Consider the following 19,444-nt stretch of genomic DNA (forward strand, 5'->3'; position numbering starts at 1 on the left):
AAGTTCGGGCATCAGTAAACGACTACGCACATATTCTAACGCCTGGCCTTTTATACTCCTTTGCAGTCGTACCAGGTTTTCTGAATTGCTAAACCCACAAGCTGATGTAGTGTGCTTGTATTGACTGTAAAATACTGGCCAATCTTGAGGCTCTCCAGTGAAGACAGGCAAATCTGCTGACATAACCTGCCGAGCGCAAATTTGTTCAGAAGTTAATACGTTGTTCGGTGTCCCAGTTGTTGAATCGCAAATGGATGAGGTATATTGAAAAACATTCGGTACGGCCATATCCTCCACATTGTTCTCAGCATCTTCTACATCGGGATAGTTAGCTGCAAATATATCCGCCTCGTCGGATTCGATATTCAGTTGCGATCTCAGTAGGTAGTACCGCTTTCGTGCGAGAGATAGTTCCACAGCCTCTCGATCTGTTATTGCTTTCAGCTTGATAGAATGTTCTTCTTCTAAGTAATCCAACTGAAGCTTTATTATTGCTGCCGGAGTAGGTACAGAAGTGGTCGCTGAAGCCTTCGGATTACACCCCGTTTTTGACTTCTGCACCGCTGGTTCTTTCAATGCATCAATCGTCATATTCGCTCACTTTTGGCGGTTGAAAATTGATAATTTTCAAGATTGTTGCGATGGTTCAACCACAAGCAGTGCACTGTATTTCAGAGCAGATCAAAACACATTAAATTTCGATGATCAGCTTGAACTGCAAATATTTATTCATTAAATTATCACTATTTCAACAGTATTCTTACTTACAATTATCAGTGCTTCTATACGCCCCTTTAATTGGTTTCAAACCTTTATTAAATTAAACTGCTTCTAAATTCACTCTATCTCTTTCAACAACTACTTTACATTCCGTCATTCTACCGGTCAAACAATGTATGCCCTCATCTAGGGTAACCAGCTTTTCCTTCGCGCCAACAGTCCCCGCAATTGGCGCATATGAACTTATCGATATCTTCCTTCACTGGACAGATGTCTTTAGCGTGAGAAAAAGCTCCACAAATCATGCATTTAGCATCCATGCCGCAATTTTTTGTACCATGACCCCACTTTTGGTACCGACGGCACTGAGTGGGGTTCTGTTAATTTCCTCCAGGTTTCTGGAAATGTTCCCATGTCACACGGACATCGAACATAAGTCTAGCTTTTTCTAAAGCTTTAATATTCTTCAGATCTTTTTTGTCAAAGTGAACTAAATAATATTCTTGACAAAGCTCTTTCCGAACAAAGCCAGATTAGGTTCTCTCTTCCAAGTAAATCATTTATTCCATTTTTGATCTCTTCAGGTGACTTATCGTCACTTGAGAGACCTTTCAAGACGACTTTGAACAAACGTTCAGTTTTGTCGTCATAAGTAAAACATATTGTGCTTCTTCTCTTCAAGATATTTGAGAAGAAGTTCGCGATCTTTAAGAGTTTCCGGCAAAACGCGACAGTCTCCTTTCTTTGCGATTTGGAAGGAAACCTTGATTCCCCTAGAGATCTCCTGCCTAAATCCCCCAAATTCGGAACAACTGACCACGATAGGCGACACTCTTTGCTTCACTTGAATCAAAGAACGTGGGCTAGAGACTGCTTCGATTTGGTGTTCGGAAAATTTGTCTAGAGCATCGAACTGATTGCTCATTTCGATGCAATTATCAACATTATCCATTTCACCCTTGGAAGAAAGTTCGTATTCTGGAGAAACTTTCTTTCTTCCATTCTTGCCACGTTTAGTGACAGTTTTAAATCCCACTTTTTTGGAAGGAAGATGTGAATTCAGAGATTCACCCTTCCTTTTGTTTGTAGCTGCAACCATGTTTAGTGAATAAACGAAAAAAGACGAGACCTCCCAAGAGGTTTTTTTCCCAAGACGGTGTCCAAGAAGGATTACCACCGCTAGCTTTCGCTAACGGGTCTAACGAAAAATCGAAGGCATGGGGGCCAAACAAGGATCGTAAAGGGATCTCGATAGTAGAAAATATAGTACTGAAAAGTTCTGTTTTAGTAGCTCTGAAAAGTACCGTTTTTAATTTTAGCACTGAAAAGTACTGTTTTATTGCTTTGGGTAGTCTAAAAAAAAAAACTTCGAGGAGCAGAGATAATTTGTGTACGCATATCACGAAGGTACGATGCGCTCTGATCAGACTTATAGTTTTTTTTTTTTTTTTTTTTTTTTTTTTTTTTCTTTTTTTTTTTTTTTTTTAATTTCTTTATTAGTATCATTCCAAACATTACATTCATTTCTTATATCTAGGTGTTCTGTGTTATTTGACAACACTATCATCCTAATTTGGTAAAACAAATTTAAGATTTAATTAACATTTTGTTAACAACATATTACATTTCATTTGCCGTAGCAGTTCAGTTTTTTTTACAGGTGAGTTGATTTCACCTGCTTATAAGAGAAAAAAAAAACGTTTTTAATATACTTAACCTAACTTAACCTAAACATATAACGCATTAATCGTGGCAATAGAAGATTGTAACGATTTTTGCCTGAAATTATTAATGATTGTATTTGACATTTGTTCCAATGTTTCAACATTGGATATTCTATGTAACTCATTGGTACTATACCAGGGAGGAAGCCTCAGAATCATTTTCAAAATTTTATTTTGAATTCTCTGCAGAGCTTTCTTCCTGGTATTACAACAGCTAGTCCATATTGGTACAGCATACAACATGGCTGGCCTGAAAATTTGTTTGAATATCAAAAGCTTGTTCTTAAGACAAAGTTTTGATTTTCTACAAGGATCGTAGAGGGATCTCGACAGTAGAAAATATAGTACTGAATAGTTCTGTTTTAGTAGCTCTGAAAAGTACCGTTTTTAATTTTAGTACTGAAAAGTACTGTTTTATTGCTTTGGGTAGTTTAAAAAAACTTTCAAGAGCAGAGATAATTCGTGTACGCACATCACGAAGGTACGATGCGCTCTGATCAGACTTATAGTTCTGATAATTAACTTGAAGTGTATGATTTGACAAATAACTTTGGATTATTCTTACAATCTATGTAGGAAAATAAAAGTTTTTCAATTTTACAATCAAGCTGGCAAAAATTAAATTTTCGTTGATGTGATCGATCATTCTGTTCAAATTTTTTTTCAAGAAATTCAAACCAACGCTTGAAAGTTATTTTCTGTATTGTGCAGACTGTTTGCATGAAAGTCTTACGATTGAAACAAAAATTATGTTAAAGCTAAAGCTAAACACTCTGTCTGAAAATATTCAACCTTTGACACCTGACCGTCTACAAACTTCCCTAAGGGCAAGCTTCAACTTCTGTTTTCACACGCATGTACACTTCACGACTTACACGTGCCAGTCATGTACTATATCGGATATAACGTGCTGCAAAATATGAAAATTTAATGAGTTTATCCAACATCTAAAAGGAGGAGGTGGGCTGGGATTTCAACCAACAGAAAAGCATATGTGGATCCGACAGTCCAAGGCGCCTATCTTCGCGAGCTCCTCTGAAATTGGCGCGTGTTTTTCATGCCGGGTCGGGTCGAAGCCCACAAAGTGACACGGTTTGCCATAACTGCCAAATCCCACATGAGAGAACGCCCTCTTCTTCTCGCCCGTAGTAAGTGTGACAACACAGACGCGTAATTGTAAGCAATGTTTCCAACATCCTTCCTTACTATCATCCATACCGAAGAAACTTGAGTGAGATGTTCTCATATTGAATCAAATTAAAGTATGGCAACAGAACACATTCCCGTTCCTTCCTTTGCGAAAGAGGTCTTGGATCCTTCATGCTCAATTCCCTCCAGTTGAACTCTTGATGGCATACGGACGCTCGTTACACTGCAACCAACGGCAGCCGAATTAACAAGCATTGAAAGAAGGCAAATACTCTGCGTTTTATTAAAAAGTAGCCAATATAACAACTAGAGTTAAGCACAAGTTTGAACAAGATGGGAAATAAACAATAGTTTTTAATAGAATTGCAACCAAAAAACAAATAAGCCTTAAAAATGTATTCCTATAAAAAAAGCAATTGAACATTAATAATTATCTAGCTTTGAATTAAATTACAACAAAAAATGAAAATCTCGCAAAAAAAAATAGTTCACAACAAACTAAACAAAAAGTACAATGAAAAACTAAAACATAGCAATTGAAAAATTGAAAACGCTTATGGAAAAATAAAAAAGCACTAGACCATCAAAAGTTTCTAAAAAACGGTAAATAAGGTAACATGCATGATTCCTATTTTATATGCTTTAAGTTGCGTTTTTCATTGGAAAATCTCTTCTATTCTAGTACCTATTTTAAATTTTTTAAGATAATTTTAAATTCCTCAATTCTCGCGTAACCTGTGATCTCGCCCTAAAAGCCATTGGTAACCGACTGTGTAGCTTGTTGTTACCGAGCAAACGAATGGATTTACACGTTATTTAACAATGCTACGAAGGAGAAGATCCTCCTCTACCTCCCAGTGGTGATAGTTTCCATCTTGAGCCATTCATTTGCTTAGAAATAAGGAGCTACACACTTGGTTACCAATGGCTTTTAGGGCGAGATCACAAGTTATGCGAGAATTATGATTTAAATATCTTACTTTTATAAATTTTTTTTTGAATGAAAAACATATTATTAAATGCTATTTTGCAAATTTTTAAGTGCTGACTTATACCCAATTATTGCTTATTTGAAATTATGTCATTGGCTGCTTTTAGACAAACAAGTGATGCTTATCCTTTTCCTGGGGTATTATCATATATTTCCGCAACCAACCATCCAATTGTCTGCGAGTGTGGGAGTCTTGCCGAGAGGAAGAGTGAAATCTTGTCTGCTCCATATATGTCGACTGTTAGTAGGAACCAGTCGGGCAAACCGGTAGGCTAGACCTAAAAACGGGCACACAGGTCGGGTGTAGAAGACATCGTACTCGTGATCTGAAATTGCACTTCTTATATACCGTCTGCTCCGCCATACCGGGGAAAGCTGGATACCAGGTTTCGTTGTGCTCTTCTCTCGTACTCCAGGCTCCCTATACGTTGATGTCTTTCCTGTTTTACAGCGCTCGGTTTGCAAAGTTCAATTCCCAGAACGTTCAACTACGGTCTGGATGAGTTACGACTTAAAGCAGCCACTAACGAATATATTTACAAAATTGCTTTCAAAAATATCTTGAGAGATATTTAAATGGTGATTGCAAATTCACATCTTAGTGTTTTCAAACTAAGCGTATATTAGTCTTCTGTTACAACAAGCTTCGTTTTTTTCATATTATTGGTTTTTACTAAGCCTCTTAACCCCTCTACCGGCAGCTTCATTTTTTACCGCAAGAAAAAAAATCAAATCGCGATAACTCTTTTGTTTCTCGGTATTTTTGCACCATTTTTTCACAAGCTCTCAAAAAACTGTTCTAGTTTAAGAATCTGCGTCAACATTGAACATTGGTCATCTTGATCCAGAGATATTCCGAAATTCCTTGGGGGACCGACGCATAACCATAACCCACGTATATATCTCAGGCTACAGATTTTTTATCGTATTCGGATATTCACTCTTCGGAACAATACAAAAATGAGAGTATGCTGTGAAAAAATGAAGCAATTTGGTGCAGCCGTCTTTGAGTAATGAGCATTTATGTGTCTGGTACAACGCTGGCCAAATAAAGATCTTAAAAACTTCAAAAAACCTTACACCGTAATTTTCAGATATCTCTAAGAATACTTAACCAATTTGTATGATTTTTTCAGAGTAGCTCCTTATTACATGGCATTATTTAGCCCATATTTTATTTTTTCGATAAGTTGACGTAAAACAAAATGGCCGCCCAAGACATTTTATATGGAAAATGTCGGTCCCCTAAGGAATATTGGAATATTTTTAAAACCAGATCACCAATCATCAATATCGACACAGATTCGCAAAGTAGAAGAGTTTTTTGAGAACTTGTGAAAAAATGGTGTAAAAATACCGAGAAACAAAAAAGTTATCGCGATTTGAACTTTTTTCTTGTGGTAAAAAATGAAGCTGCCGGTAGAGGGGTTAAGGAATCTATGTCATTTGTAAGCGCTTTTTCACCACCGTTTAAGCCCTAAATATAGCTTTACTATAACGGTATAAGCAAGATCAAGAAATCATATCAGTATTTGTATTCTCTTAGCAAACGCACAGTGGTCCAGATTCAAAAAATCATGGCAAAAACTTCGCATTCTCAATATTTGACAAGTTTCGATCATGACAAGTGTTGTGAAACATGTTTCAAGGTGGCAGACCCTGTTTTGGGCATATTCACAATTTTTTGGTTTTCATAGAGAAATTTTTTACAAAAAACTGCAGTTTTCCATACATTTTGAGGCTCACAACTTTTGCACAAAAAGAATGTTTAGGCAAACTTAGGCAAGAGCATTATCCTCTACACAATTTCTTAGACTTGACAGAGCATCACTAAGCACATCATTCTTTATAAATTTATCTGTTCTTCTTCTTCTTCTTTCTGGCGTTACGTCCCCACTGGGACAGAGCCTGCATCTCAGCTTAGTGTTCTTATGAGCACTTCCACAGTTATTAACTGAGAGCTTACTATGCCAATGACCATTTTTGCATGCGTATATCGTGTGGCAGGTACGATGATACTTTATGCCCTGGGAAGTCGAGAAAATTTCCAACCCGAAAAGATCCTCGACCGGTGGGATTCGAACCCACGACCCTCAGCTTGGTCTTGTTGAATAGCTGCGCGTTTACCGCTACGGCTATCTGGGCCCCAAATTTATCTGTGAATTCGTTGAAAATATAAAAATTATTCTTCAAAAAAAAAACTACTCATCTTGAAAATTATGTGAATCAGGATGAACTTCCATGTTATTACAAATTTTCTAGCAGAAAATAATGTTTACATTTTGAAAAAGCACCTTTAATAACTTACCGACTGATTATTTTTGCTTGTATACAGTCAGTGACAAGAGTAAGTAACCGAATCCGATTTCCCATACAAAATGCCAAATTTGGAACCCTACATCTCAGCTCTTGCAGGTCCGAAATTTTGATGACAAACTACAAATAACCTGGATATTCTGTTTATAGTGAATTTGTTACATTTCAGTACCAGAGTTCAGTTCCAGACGGTTGTTAAAAGACATATGTAAGTAACCAAATTATTTTTTATTTAATCCAAAAATGGTAAGTTGTGAGTAGTTGATGTGTTCTGCAAATTAACGTAACTTCTGAATATGTGTTACCTAACAAAACATTCATCTACAACTTATCATTTCTGAATTAAATTAAAAATCTCTTGATTACTTACTTTTATCTTTGAAGAATCCTCTGAAACTCTTTGAAAAATTGTTGCAATATGTATAATAAATTTCCTGCAGGCAAAATTTTAGGGTATTCCAATATTTCCGTCTTCAATATTTCAGAGAATCTGGACTATCAGAAGCTGCGATATAGGGCCCCAAATATTGGAATTTTGTATTGAAAACGGAATTTGATTACTAACATTTGTCACTGACTGTATGATCGTATGATAAGCAAAAAGATACTCTATGCCTTAGGAAGTCGAGAAAATTTCCAACACGAAAAGATCCTCGTCCGGCTGGATTCGAACCCATGACGCTCAGCATGGTCAGGAGCGCTCCAGGGATTCCCCCATAAAATCTCGCAGGGTTTCGTTTTGTAAATTTTCCAATGGTTATTTGAGCAGTTTTTCATCCAAAACTTCCTCAAATGAAGAAAAGATCTGGTGATCTTTGCAAGACTTCTTTGATCCTAAGATTTTCTGGAAGAATTTTTGGAGGAAATTTCTGAACGGATTTCAAGTTGAGTAATTTCTGAAAGTGTTCTTGGAAAAATATCTGATTAACTTTTCAAGATATCTCGAACGAAAATTTGACAACAATTTCATGGAACGTATACGAAGGAATCGTGCGTTGAACTATTTGAGAAATCTTCAGATTAATATCAGAAGTAAACTCTTAGCAAATTCTGTTGAAAATAAAGCGTTAAAAATTGGATGCCCAAAATAGACAGATAATTGTTTTAGGAATATGCTCTGAGAAATGTCTGGTCGGATTTTCTGAGAAATCCTTTTTAAAGTTCAGTTCCTGTTTGTCCCTTTTCAGTCTTTTGTATCAGGCATGAGATCTCTAATAAGCCCAGCAGTCACTAATATTTGCACCTTTTTGGACTGCATAACTTTTCGGACAAACAAGTTGTGCGTGGTCTTTTGATTCTGTTGCATGCCCTATTCAGGCGAGCGACTGAATCAAGATCAATCGTGTACGGTTCGCGTTGTGCGAAAAGATATCCGTGTCCAATCTAGGATGGATTACCAACTGGTGAGCTCGTTTTATGCTATGATAACACATTTTCAAGTGTCAACGTTACGTTAATATAATTTTCAAATAAACTATAGATGACTCGTCACTAAAAGTGTCGGCTTAAACCCTTATTCCTGGTTAATATAGTTTTAAATACACATATTTTTCTTTTTTGTCATTATCAAAAACATCCTTTGAATAGTTCAACATTATGAATGTATACATAGAACAATTTACGGCTCGAAACTATTTAACTATTATCGGCAATCAAATTCCAAACGCCAAATACACAGTATTTTTCTATCAAAACACACCAATGAAAATATTCAGATAATTCTTTGTCCTGTGAGCTTACCACTGATGACGTTTCCGAGACTGAACAAACAATTTTGGCAGAGATATCATGAATTCAAGTGAACACGCCACAAAATGCGACTGATTTGGAGCTGCCGCACATATTCGCCTACAGTTCTTATAGGAAAGCTGCCGAAGAGAACGAAACTACCGACAATAGTCACACTGACAAGAGATGTTCGTAGCTTTGTAAAAACGTTTCCAAAAAACTTTTCACAAATCTGTCGGTGTCAATCGGGTGACTCCCAGATCTTTTTCCTCCCTCTCTAATAAACATCCTTCCCATGGTGATTGTGGAGATGCAGAGGTATTCTCGGTTTCTAGTAGCAACAATCATCACACACTAACATTCCCTTCCTTCCCATTATTGATCAATAATATAAGATCTACTAAAATATGCGCTTTGAGAATAGCCGGAAAGTCCCATCCTTTATACATTTCAGCTATGCAATACTTTTAGGACGAACAAGTCATTCAGAGAAACTTGAATTTCGAAGATCTAACGTTCGGGGAAAAGTAGCACATGTATGGATTCGTTTGATTCATCACCGTTTGAGAGTCATTTCTCATTCGTATTTTACGGGTTTACCTTTTTTACACATTTTGAGGCATAAGAATTTTGAAACATGTTGTTAATTTTCGAGTCACATAAAAAGCCGTTAAGTTATTACGGTTAGCATAGACATCTGGTAAGAATAAAACCACAGAAAAAAAAACAACCTTTAAACGGATCGACGGTCGAGTCCGAAAGGATGAAATATGATTTCTACGTTATTTGAGCCCAGCGCGACCGTTAGTCCCACGTGGATCATTCCATACCACCATCGTTGGACTGACTGAAGTGGTCGACCTCTCATGCGCAATAGCACTCACACAACGACAGGACCACCGGTAGTAAATCGAATTTAATTTTGGGGGTATGGATCCAGGTGAGCTAAGCGAAAATTTTATAGCCGAGACGGCAGACAAAATCCGTCCATAAACATTATTTGACAGCCTCAGCAGCATCCCCACTACGGTAGACGGTTCACGATTCCGTGGACACGTGTGGGGGAGCATCAATTGTGCAAAAAGTGTTCTTCGAGCTTCCACCCAGATGGATGCGTCGGTGTAAGGCACTCAGACAAAGACACAAATTACATTTTCATTCTTTCATCCTTATTACGGAGCGGACGCTCGAAGGATGACGACGACTTAGGCCTGTGTAGGAGAAATAGGATGATGGTTTATTTTTCCAGTTACTTACTCGCTTTGAATATCATTACAAAAGAAAATATGATTGTCTGTTGGATGAATGTTTTCATTGGGCAGACGTAGGCGACTCTAAAGTCGGTATCGTTAGGATTCTATATAGCGTAATTGTTGCGAAGTATAAAAATACCACTGTGTGTCTGATGCCTTTGGGTATTTCTATGGAATAAAGTTGATTTTATCTAGAAGGGTTCAGTGAACTATGATTTGTAGTAGGTATTCGCAGCTGATAGTACGCTACTCTGGCTTCAAATTACGGTCGATCCAGAATCGAAATGGAAATTTTCTTGTCTTCATATATTATCATCGTGCCTCAAGCGATAGGCAATAACGGAAAACTAAACTGAGAAGCAGGCTCTGTCCCAGTGAGGATGTAATGCAAAGAAGAAGAAGAAGTATGTTAAGAGCGTCTTGATTTTACTAAGTTCAACCGTTCCTACAAATTTCGTGGTTCGCTTGAATTTGTATATAATTGTATTTTTTTATACACATGCAACAATGGTCTATCGTCAAAGAAAGCTCTCAACTGTGAAATTGCTCATATGGACATAAGTTAAAAAGCAGGCTCTGTCCCGATTGAAACGTAACGCCAGAAAGAAGAAGATGACGTATTGTAATTTTTACATTACTGCTGTCCCAACATTCGCCTGAAATTTTATTCGTCAATAATACCTAATCAATAAGCCACGTTCCATTTCTGTGTATCTTTTCCCCCTAATGAATCGTGCCTCGCTCTTAAAAAGCAAACATCTACTCACTAATTCAAGGTCGAACCGGTACTAAAAATCCACCCCCTTCTTTCGCTCCTATCTACTTCCAGCAACCGAAATCCGATGCCAAGAAAAATCCAAGGGCGGTCTGTGCTACGAGGTGATTCTGGCCGAGCCAGCCGTAAACGTGACCCTACCGAAACTGCCAGTGACGCCTGGCAAGGCCGTGTCCGCCGAGGAAATCGAAGAGAAGCTAAAAGCCGCCGAGGAACGGCGTCTATCCCTGGAGGCTAAGAAGATGGCCGACTGGTCGGCCAAGATGGCCAAAATCGAAGAGGCCACTCGCAAGAAAGACGAAATGGACAAAATCTTCAAGACACACGCCAAGGAACTGCTGGACACCAAAATGGAACAGTACGAGGAGAAGCGAGAGCAGCAGATTTCGGAAATCAAAGAGAAGTTGAAGGTGGGTAGCCAGTTGACTTCCGTGGGGAACACGCATGGTAATCTTCTTATTTTCTCTTCCACGCCACAGATGCACGCCGCCGAAATTGAAAAGACGCGACACAGCCTGGAGCACACGAAATCGGAAGAGCTGAAGATCCAGCTGGAGGACAAACTTCGGACTGCGGCCACGTTGCGTGACGATAAGATCAAGAAAATTCTGGACCGACTGAAGGAACACGTAAGTTGTTGGCGCGTGATAAGCGTTCGGAAACAACTCTATCCATCCTTTTTCCTTCGCGAAAACGTCACCACCCGGTGCGCGTTCTGATTGTTGTCACGAAAGGGCAATTCCGTCGTCATTATTACGTTTCATTGTAACTGGCTTTTGGCGTTGCTGTCCAATGGAACTGCCTTTTTTGCGAGTGTCCGGTATCTACAGGGCTGGTGGCAGATCTATTTAAGAGACTTTCAATGCATGTGTCTATATTAACCATATTTTTCAATGAAGTGTATATTTTAACCATAATGTTCATTGAAGTACCTTTTTTCCTTACTAAGGTGTAAAAATCTAGAGGGTATATAGCAACCTTCACGACTATTCCCCAGAGATTTCTTCTGAAATACAGTAATACCTCCATGAGTCGATGCTCCATGACTCGATATCGACTCATGGAACCATACTAAAAACAAAATTTCATGGTTACTATGATAGTCCCTAGAAGCAGCTTTCCAAGGGATTGCTGTTCCATGACTCGATATTTCCATGAGTCGATGGTCCCTTCAATATCGACTCATGGAGGTTTCACTGTACTTTCAGTGAAGCCTCCAGAAATGCATCTAAAAATTCTTCTAAGAATTTTCCTTAGGAAATCCTCGAGCACTCCAAAGCTACTACCTTTAGTAATTCCCACAAATATTACTTTGAAATTATGTTCTGGATACTATTCGAAGTTTTCCTCCATATAGGTTTGTACTAATTATTCCAAAGATTTCTCCAATTTTTACTCTAGGGGGAAGATCTCCTAGGAAAAATTCCTTCAACAGTTCTGACATGGAAACTAACATAGGTTTATTCCAGGGTTTTTCAAGATATTCTTTTAGTTTTTTTTCCTCATTTTAATGCAACTCTCTATTTTATTTTTTATACATGGTCTCTAAAAATGTCTTTTCCAATCAATATGGTTTCTAAAGTCACTTTTTGGCTTTTTCTGCTTGCAGTGCAAAATTCTATAGGCTCAAGAGATACCTTCAGAGTCTATGACCGATTGTTGCACAAGTTCTTCCGCGAATTTCTTCTCAGTTTCCTCGATGAAAAGCTACGGGATTTCTCTTATTTGGCTTTACATCAATTATCTTGATAAAGGCTCGCCAACAATAATTCGTCAATTCACTCGGTTCATGGCCGCTTCTCTCCATCCTCGACTGTGACCTACGCTCTCCAGGTCCTGGTGCACCTGGTCAATCCACCTAGCTCGCTGCGCCCCACGCCTTCTTGTTCCGACTGGATTCGTAGCGAACACCATCTTTACAGGGTTGTTGTCCGGCATTCTTGCAACATGCTCTGCCCAGCGTATCCTTCCAGCTTTAGCTACCTTCACGATACTGGGTTCGCCGTAGAGTTGAGCGAGCTCGTGGTTCATCCTTCGCCGCCACATGCCGTTCTCCTGTATGCCGCCGAAGATCGTCCAGCACTCGGCGTTCGAAAACCCCAAGAGCTTGGAAGTCCTCCTCGAGCATAGTCCACGCATCATGCCCATAGAGGACTACTGGTCTTATGAGCGTTTTGTACATCGTACATTTGGTTCGGGGGTGAATCTTTCTTGATCGCAGTTTCTTCTGGAGCCCATAGTAGGCACGACTTCCGCTGATGATGCGCCTTCGTATTTCCCGACTAACATTGTTGTCAGCCGTCAACAAGGATCCGAGGTAGACGAACTCGTCCACCACCTCGAAGGTATCTCCGTCTATCGTAACACTGCTTCCTAGGCGGGTCCTGTCGCGCTCAGTTCTGCCAACCAGCATGTACTTTGTTTTCGACGCATTCACCATTAGCCCGACTCTTGTTGCTTCGCATTTTAGGCGGGTGAACAAATCTGCCACCGTTTCAAATTTTCTCCCAATAATATCCATGTTGTCCGCGAAGCAAACAAATTGTCCGGATCTCGTGAAAATCGTGCCTACGGGATTTATTTGAGTGATTTCTGTAGAGATTTTTCTTGAGTACTTTCAATGAATCCTCTAAGGATCACTCCATATATTCCTCGAGATTGCTTCACCGATGCTCCCAGGAATTTCTCCAACCATTTTCTGTAAGATTATTAGAGATTTTTTTTTCAAAATTATCCAAGAAATCCTTGTGAAATTCAACACCACTACTACTATCTCCAGTAATTTCCGCAGGTATTGTTCTAAAAAAAATCCCATGAGCTATCCCAGAGATTTTTCTACTTTTTCCGATTCCTCCAGTTTTTACTTTGTGAGATCTTCCAAAGATTCCGATATGTGTACTTTCAAACAAGTATTCCATAGATTTTAAGAAATTCTTTCAGGATTTTTTTAGGAACCCTAACAAGATTCCGTCCAAGAGCTCCTACGCCAATATTTCCAGTTATTCTTCTTGCCATTTTTATGTGGATTCCTTCAACTATTCATCCATGTTTTCTCACAGGTAGTGTTCGAGAAAATCCTCCAGTGATTATTCCAGAGAAATTTACCAATAATTCCCCAATAAATAAGACCAGGAATTCCTCATAAAGTGCATTCAAAAATATCTCTAGGTTGCATATATATTTGCACTAAACAAAACAATTCTCGTGAAATTCCAATTGAAATTCTTGAACGAGATCCCCCTCCCCATTGAATAAAACGCTAAGGATTATGTAAAGAATTTCTCTATCATTTCATTTAGAAATTTCTTCTGCAGTGTTTCCAAACATTACAAACTAGCAAATACTACAGCTATTATTCTGTTATTCCTCCCACCATTTCGTCTCAAATTTCGGATTCTGTTCTATGTTTTCCAAAAAAAATTCTTTAGGAAATCCTGCATTTTATTATCTAGGGATTCTAGTTTTTATTTTTTCAATATTTGTCTTAGCATATAGCAAATCCTCTAAACCTTCCTGACGAGTCCAAGAGCTCTTTCTGAGATCCTTGCATCTTTTTAGGATTTTTTATGCGATTAAAATCACAGAAAGACTTGTTCTTCGCTAGTAGATATCCTTGCAGGAGTTCATCAAAAAAATTCATCAGAATCACTTTAAAGTTTCATTTACAAATAAAACCCTGTTTTTTTTTCAAGAATATCTCCAACAATTTCTTGAAAATTTTCCTTGTTGCTAATTACGTGAAGACTCAGGGATGTCTCCTGAATTAATTCTTCATGAACTTCATTGATGAATTTCTCAAAGAATTTCTGGAATCACTGGATTAGTTTCTGAATGACTTAGTACTTTCTAATTTGAAATTTCTGAAATATCTTTGGAGGACATCCTGGTTGAATTTCTGGAGTTGTTTTTTGGACTAATACTTGAGTTGATTTCTGATGATATTCTTGGAAAAAACATGGAAAATACACACAGCCCAAGTAACCACATGCATTAAGGTATTACCGTATTTTAGCTTTAATTCAACGAGTACAATGAATCATTGCTTTTATTCTGCAATATGCGTGCAATAATGCTTTAATTCCATTTTATGAATGCAAAGTAGCATTGCTTTATTGTAGCAATGAAATGTGCATTAATGTATGATAGGCCTATTCACAAGACGTTTCAAATCAGCTGATCAGGGAGCTCTTTGACAGTTCTGCTTTGGAAATGACAGCCTCGTGTTTGTACCGGTCCTCCACCAATTAAAAAAAATAGTAAACCTTAAATATCCCTTATGAAAATTCGCAACAAGAAATCTGGTTAAAATTCGTTAATTTGTCTTATGAGAAACCAGAATTTGAAAACAAAAAAAAAGTTGCATCAACCTGGAATTGAACCAAAAACCTTACGATTGATAAGTCCGTGCGTACACCACACGCCTATCGCCGACTCAATGTGGCAAGCTGCTAAAACGATGCATGAAGCGTGAAGATCTTCTTCTTCTTTCTGGCGTTACGTCCCCACTGGGACAGAGCCTGCTTCTCAGCTTAGTGTTCTTATGAACACTTCCACAGTTATTAACTGAGAGCTTACTATGTCAATGACCATTTTTGCATGTGTATATCGTGTGGCAGGTACGAAGATACTCTATGCCCCGGGAAGTCGAGAAAATTTCCAACCCGAAAAGATCCTCGACCGGTGGGATTCGAACCCACGACCCTCAGCATGGTCTTGCTGAATAGCTGTGCGTTTACCGCTACGGCTATCTGGGCCCCTGAAGATGAGCAACCGTTTTAGCCCCACACAATGAAAACAAAACAAAATCTCAACAGCAAAAGAGCGTTCACCAACTTATTGCGCACTTCACCCCAAATTGAACTATCACAAAATTTGTAGAGTGCAGAAAAAGTTTGATGGGTTTTATTCACAAATTTCATAGCGCTAAAAATGGTCATTTTGACACCCTCCCACCCCCTCGTAACGCATTTTGTATGACCATTTTCCAAATATCGTATGAGCTGTAACATCTTTAAGACACCCACCCACCCCCTTTAGCGTTATGAAATTTGTGAATCGGCCCTGATAAGCAGTGTTGCCAACCTTCCATATTTGTCTGGAATATTCCAGATTTTTGAGGCCCCATTTTACAAAAAATCATGGAAAATCCAGATAAAATTTGAAACGAGTTTGTAAGGTTTTGTAAATAATTTGTAAGGTTCTCCATGGCAATCCAGGCTTTTCCAGACAAATTTTCAAAATCTTCCAGATTTTTGGAAAATTGACTTGGCATCCCTGCTGATAAGAGTGCACGCTTGCAACGGATAATCTCAACGTATTTGGTGCACTTGTTCCTTGAAACACAAGGAATAAGTGTACTAAAACATTATCATGATTCGACGTATCCCTGCTATCACACTTTGAGGGAGCTTACACTTACACTGTTCCAGTGAGGTCGTAAAGCCTAGAAGAAAAAGCTCCTGTTAAATTTATTTTAGTTTCTTAAGTCGATGTCGCTGTTTGGTCTCTTCTTGATCCTTGAGATAATAATAAGAGACCAATTATTTAGGCAAGAGATATCTAAAGTTGCTTTTTTCTAGACACTCATTCGCTACCAGCCCTGTATTTATGTATCTGCTATTTACGTTCACTTTTATCGTGACAATCAGTTCTCGCTACATTGGGTGGCCCGAAAAATGAAATATTTCCTGCAAAGCACTTTTTTCGCAAGTTAGTTTTACTTTTTTTTCGTTTTTGTGTAAAAAGATACCTTATTGATAATTTTTCTCTTTATTTTTCTGTTTCATTTATGTTTCTTTCCATGTACATTTTCATCGTGAAAAATCACTACCGCTATACTGTTACACCGAAACAACGAAATCACGACACGTGCATTCATCCTGTATCACAACATAACATCAATCATCTCGACAAACATGACCACCGCCAATCCCATCGGGGACTTTGATGCGTTGTCTCCCCATCGACCCGCATGTACACTACTGCTTGGCGCAATCATGTACCATTTTCCGGTCCGAAACATGTGCCAAAAATATCATCACCAAACCATTACTCCACTACATCATCTTGTCCCTCCTCTTCAAATCCCCTATCACATGTACAACTAATTGGCACGAAATCGCCGTGGACCTGAACTGAACTTGGCCTATCTGCAATGGTCCAACCCGAATTTGGCATCGATTTTTGTTCAACGACGATCATAAACACCAATCCATCGTCAATCATTTGATTGGACTCCATCATCATCATCATCATCATCGCCATTGCCACCCATCATGGTCATCAACCACCACCCACCCTCAGAACACTGACAAGCTGAACGAAGTGCGAGCCACCGTGGATCTGCTCGAGTCGCAGAAATCCGAAGAGAAGACCCGCATTATCGAGAACAAATTGTCCACCGCCGAGCAGAACCGCGAGAAGGAACTCCAGAAGAAGCTGGAAACCATTCGCAAACACGTAGGTTTCGTTTACGTATTTTCTTTTTATTGCTCTCTGTTTGATTTTATGTTTTCCGTTTCGTGTGCGTTGTGTGGTTTGCTTTACCGATTTTATATGATTTCCTTGCTAATTATTTTACACTTTTAGTTTGTGTGATTTGTGTGTGATGATGTACATATTGTGCATAGAATAGAGTTCTAGGGTAATGAAAAGGGGAAAATTAAGTGGTAATTCTCAACATTTTTCCGGTCTTCACCATTAGCTGTCATATCACATAGAGGGATTCTATGAAATTCCTAAGAAAACCATTCGCTCAAAAACTATTTCCCAAAATTCCGTTCCCCAGATTAAACCATTCCTAAGAATAATGTACCGTTCCCCAGAATTTCAACTTCAGATAAGTTTCTGGGTGATGGTAAATCCAGCAATTTTATGTCACTGATCACTACACGCGAAAAAATTGTGCGGTTAAACTACCATTCTCGGGGGTTAACTTAAGCGCTCGCACCGGCAATTTTCAGCAGACCAGAAATGCGCTTGATTTTACCATGTTCTTCTTCTGCTTGGCATTAAGGTGAAACATTTTGGAATCAACTTCTGAGATTGCACTTAAACTTCAAGGGCACAAATCTCGCGAAGGAAGCATCCAACATCAGTGATCTTTTTATTTTGGCTTTGTGCACTAGCAGAAAGCTTAATATAAGAAGATCAGAAACGATTGCAAACTATTTCTCCAGATTAAAGCCTTTGAAAACGTGAGTAGGGGCACAAGTCGGCCATTATGGTGGCCATCTTTGAATTCCAAGATGTTTCACCTTAACGTCCTCTCCTCACTGGGACAGAGCCTGCTTCTCAGCTTGGTGTTCTTTTGAGCACTTCCACAGTTATTAACTGAGAGCTTTCTTTACCAAAGTTGCCATTTCGCATTCGTATATCGTGTGGCAGGTACCGTAAAGTGCCGTAATTCAGCGCAGTTAAGGAATAAAACGATTCAAATGGTTAATTAAAAATTAGTATTGTATCAACAAAAAAGCTTTATGGGTGGATTGCTAGCAAATCTATTCAAGATTATGGGAAAAATATAAACTAGACTGTATTCATAATTTACAATTGTGATTTTTTTGAAATAGTTCACTCGTTGAAATTGCCTAATTCCGCGCATTTTTTAAACACTTTTCCATATTCCGCGCAGAAGAATGCCTAATTCCGCGCACTCATGAAACAATCAAATTAACATTAATTTTGATAAGGGGCTGCATCCATATGTTACGTAACACTTAAAATTGAAAATTTTCAACCCCCTTCCCTTCCGTAACACTTTTTGTATGAGAAAACGTAGAGTTTTGTATGAACCGTAACTTTTTAGCCTACGTTCAGTTTTTATTTATTAACTTTTTGTCTATCACATGAAATAAAGATAACCAATACGTGTGAATTTTGTCTAGGGAAAAGTGGGACAATTTGGCCATCAAAAGTCGTTAGAATTGCATTTTTTAGATCAACACACTAGATACGCACGATTTCCGTTGTCTAAAAAAATCACGAATGAATTTTTCGTCGATTGTTTTGTCGATGGGTGATATAAGCACTCTATTTTATGTTGTGAAATTATCTCATAGAATCTAACAATTTAATTATTTTATTCACTGAACTGGAAAGTTTAGAAATGAAATACTCTTTCGAAATCTACTGAGCTCATATTTGGCTTAAATATGCTTCTTTTTGCATAGTTTTAGACAATTCGGTCGAGGAAAAACCCCCATCTTCTGCTTCTTGGTATTAACGTCCTCATTGGGACAGAGCCTGTTTCTCAGTTTAGTGTTCTTATGAGCACTTCCACAGTCATTAACTGAAGCTTTCTTTGCAAAAGTTACCATTTTTGCATTCGTAGGTATATCGTGTGGCAGGCACGATAGTATGCCCAGGGATGCCAATGAAATTTACATTACAAAAAGATACTGGACCCACCGGGAATCGAACCCAGACACCTTCAGCATGGCTTTGCTTTGTAGACGCGGACTCTAACTACTCGGCTAAGGAAGGCCCCTTAAAAACCCCCATGCCAATCAATGTGATGGATTTTACTAAGGTGGCGCAGATGATTGAAGCGTGCCACTAGTTCTCTCTTTCATTCTCCCGCTGTTCTCACGCTGACGTCACTATTTGCGCTGCATAAGAACAGCGGGAGAAGGAAAGAGAGAACTAGTGGCACGCTTCAATCATCTGCGCCACCTTAGTAAAATCCATCACATTGCATGCCAATGTGAATCATTCCACCCCATTGGGGAAACCGCCCCGACTACCCCTATTTGTATTCTGCACTGTTCATACAATACAAGGACCAGTT

The 19,444-nt window shown here is 38.6% G+C and overlaps 1 protein-coding gene across 3 annotated transcripts in view; it reads left to right on the forward strand.

Moving 5' to 3' along the window:
- Nucleotides 1-19,444, forward strand: part of LOC5576861 (stathmin-1-A) — a 200,102-nt gene that overhangs the window by 167,881 nt on the left and 12,777 nt on the right. For 2 of the 3 annotated variants that reach the window (XM_021846012.1, XM_001662909.2), the window contains exons 3-5: nucleotides 10,711-11,066; nucleotides 11,136-11,285; nucleotides 16,960-17,115. In XM_021846012.1, coding sequence (XP_021701704.1) covers nucleotides 10,711-11,066; nucleotides 11,136-11,285; nucleotides 16,960-17,115 — 662 coding nt within the window. The remainder of the gene's footprint in view (nucleotides 1-10,710; nucleotides 11,067-11,135; nucleotides 11,286-16,959; nucleotides 17,116-19,444) is intronic. The other variant, XM_021846013.1, reaches the window with a different exon arrangement.

The sequence above is a fragment of the Aedes aegypti genome, chromosome 2, assembly GCF_002204515.2.
Source record: "Aedes aegypti strain LVP_AGWG chromosome 2, AaegL5.0 Primary Assembly, whole genome shotgun sequence".
NCBI classification, from domain to species: domain Eukaryota; kingdom Metazoa; phylum Arthropoda; class Insecta; order Diptera; family Culicidae; genus Aedes; species Aedes aegypti.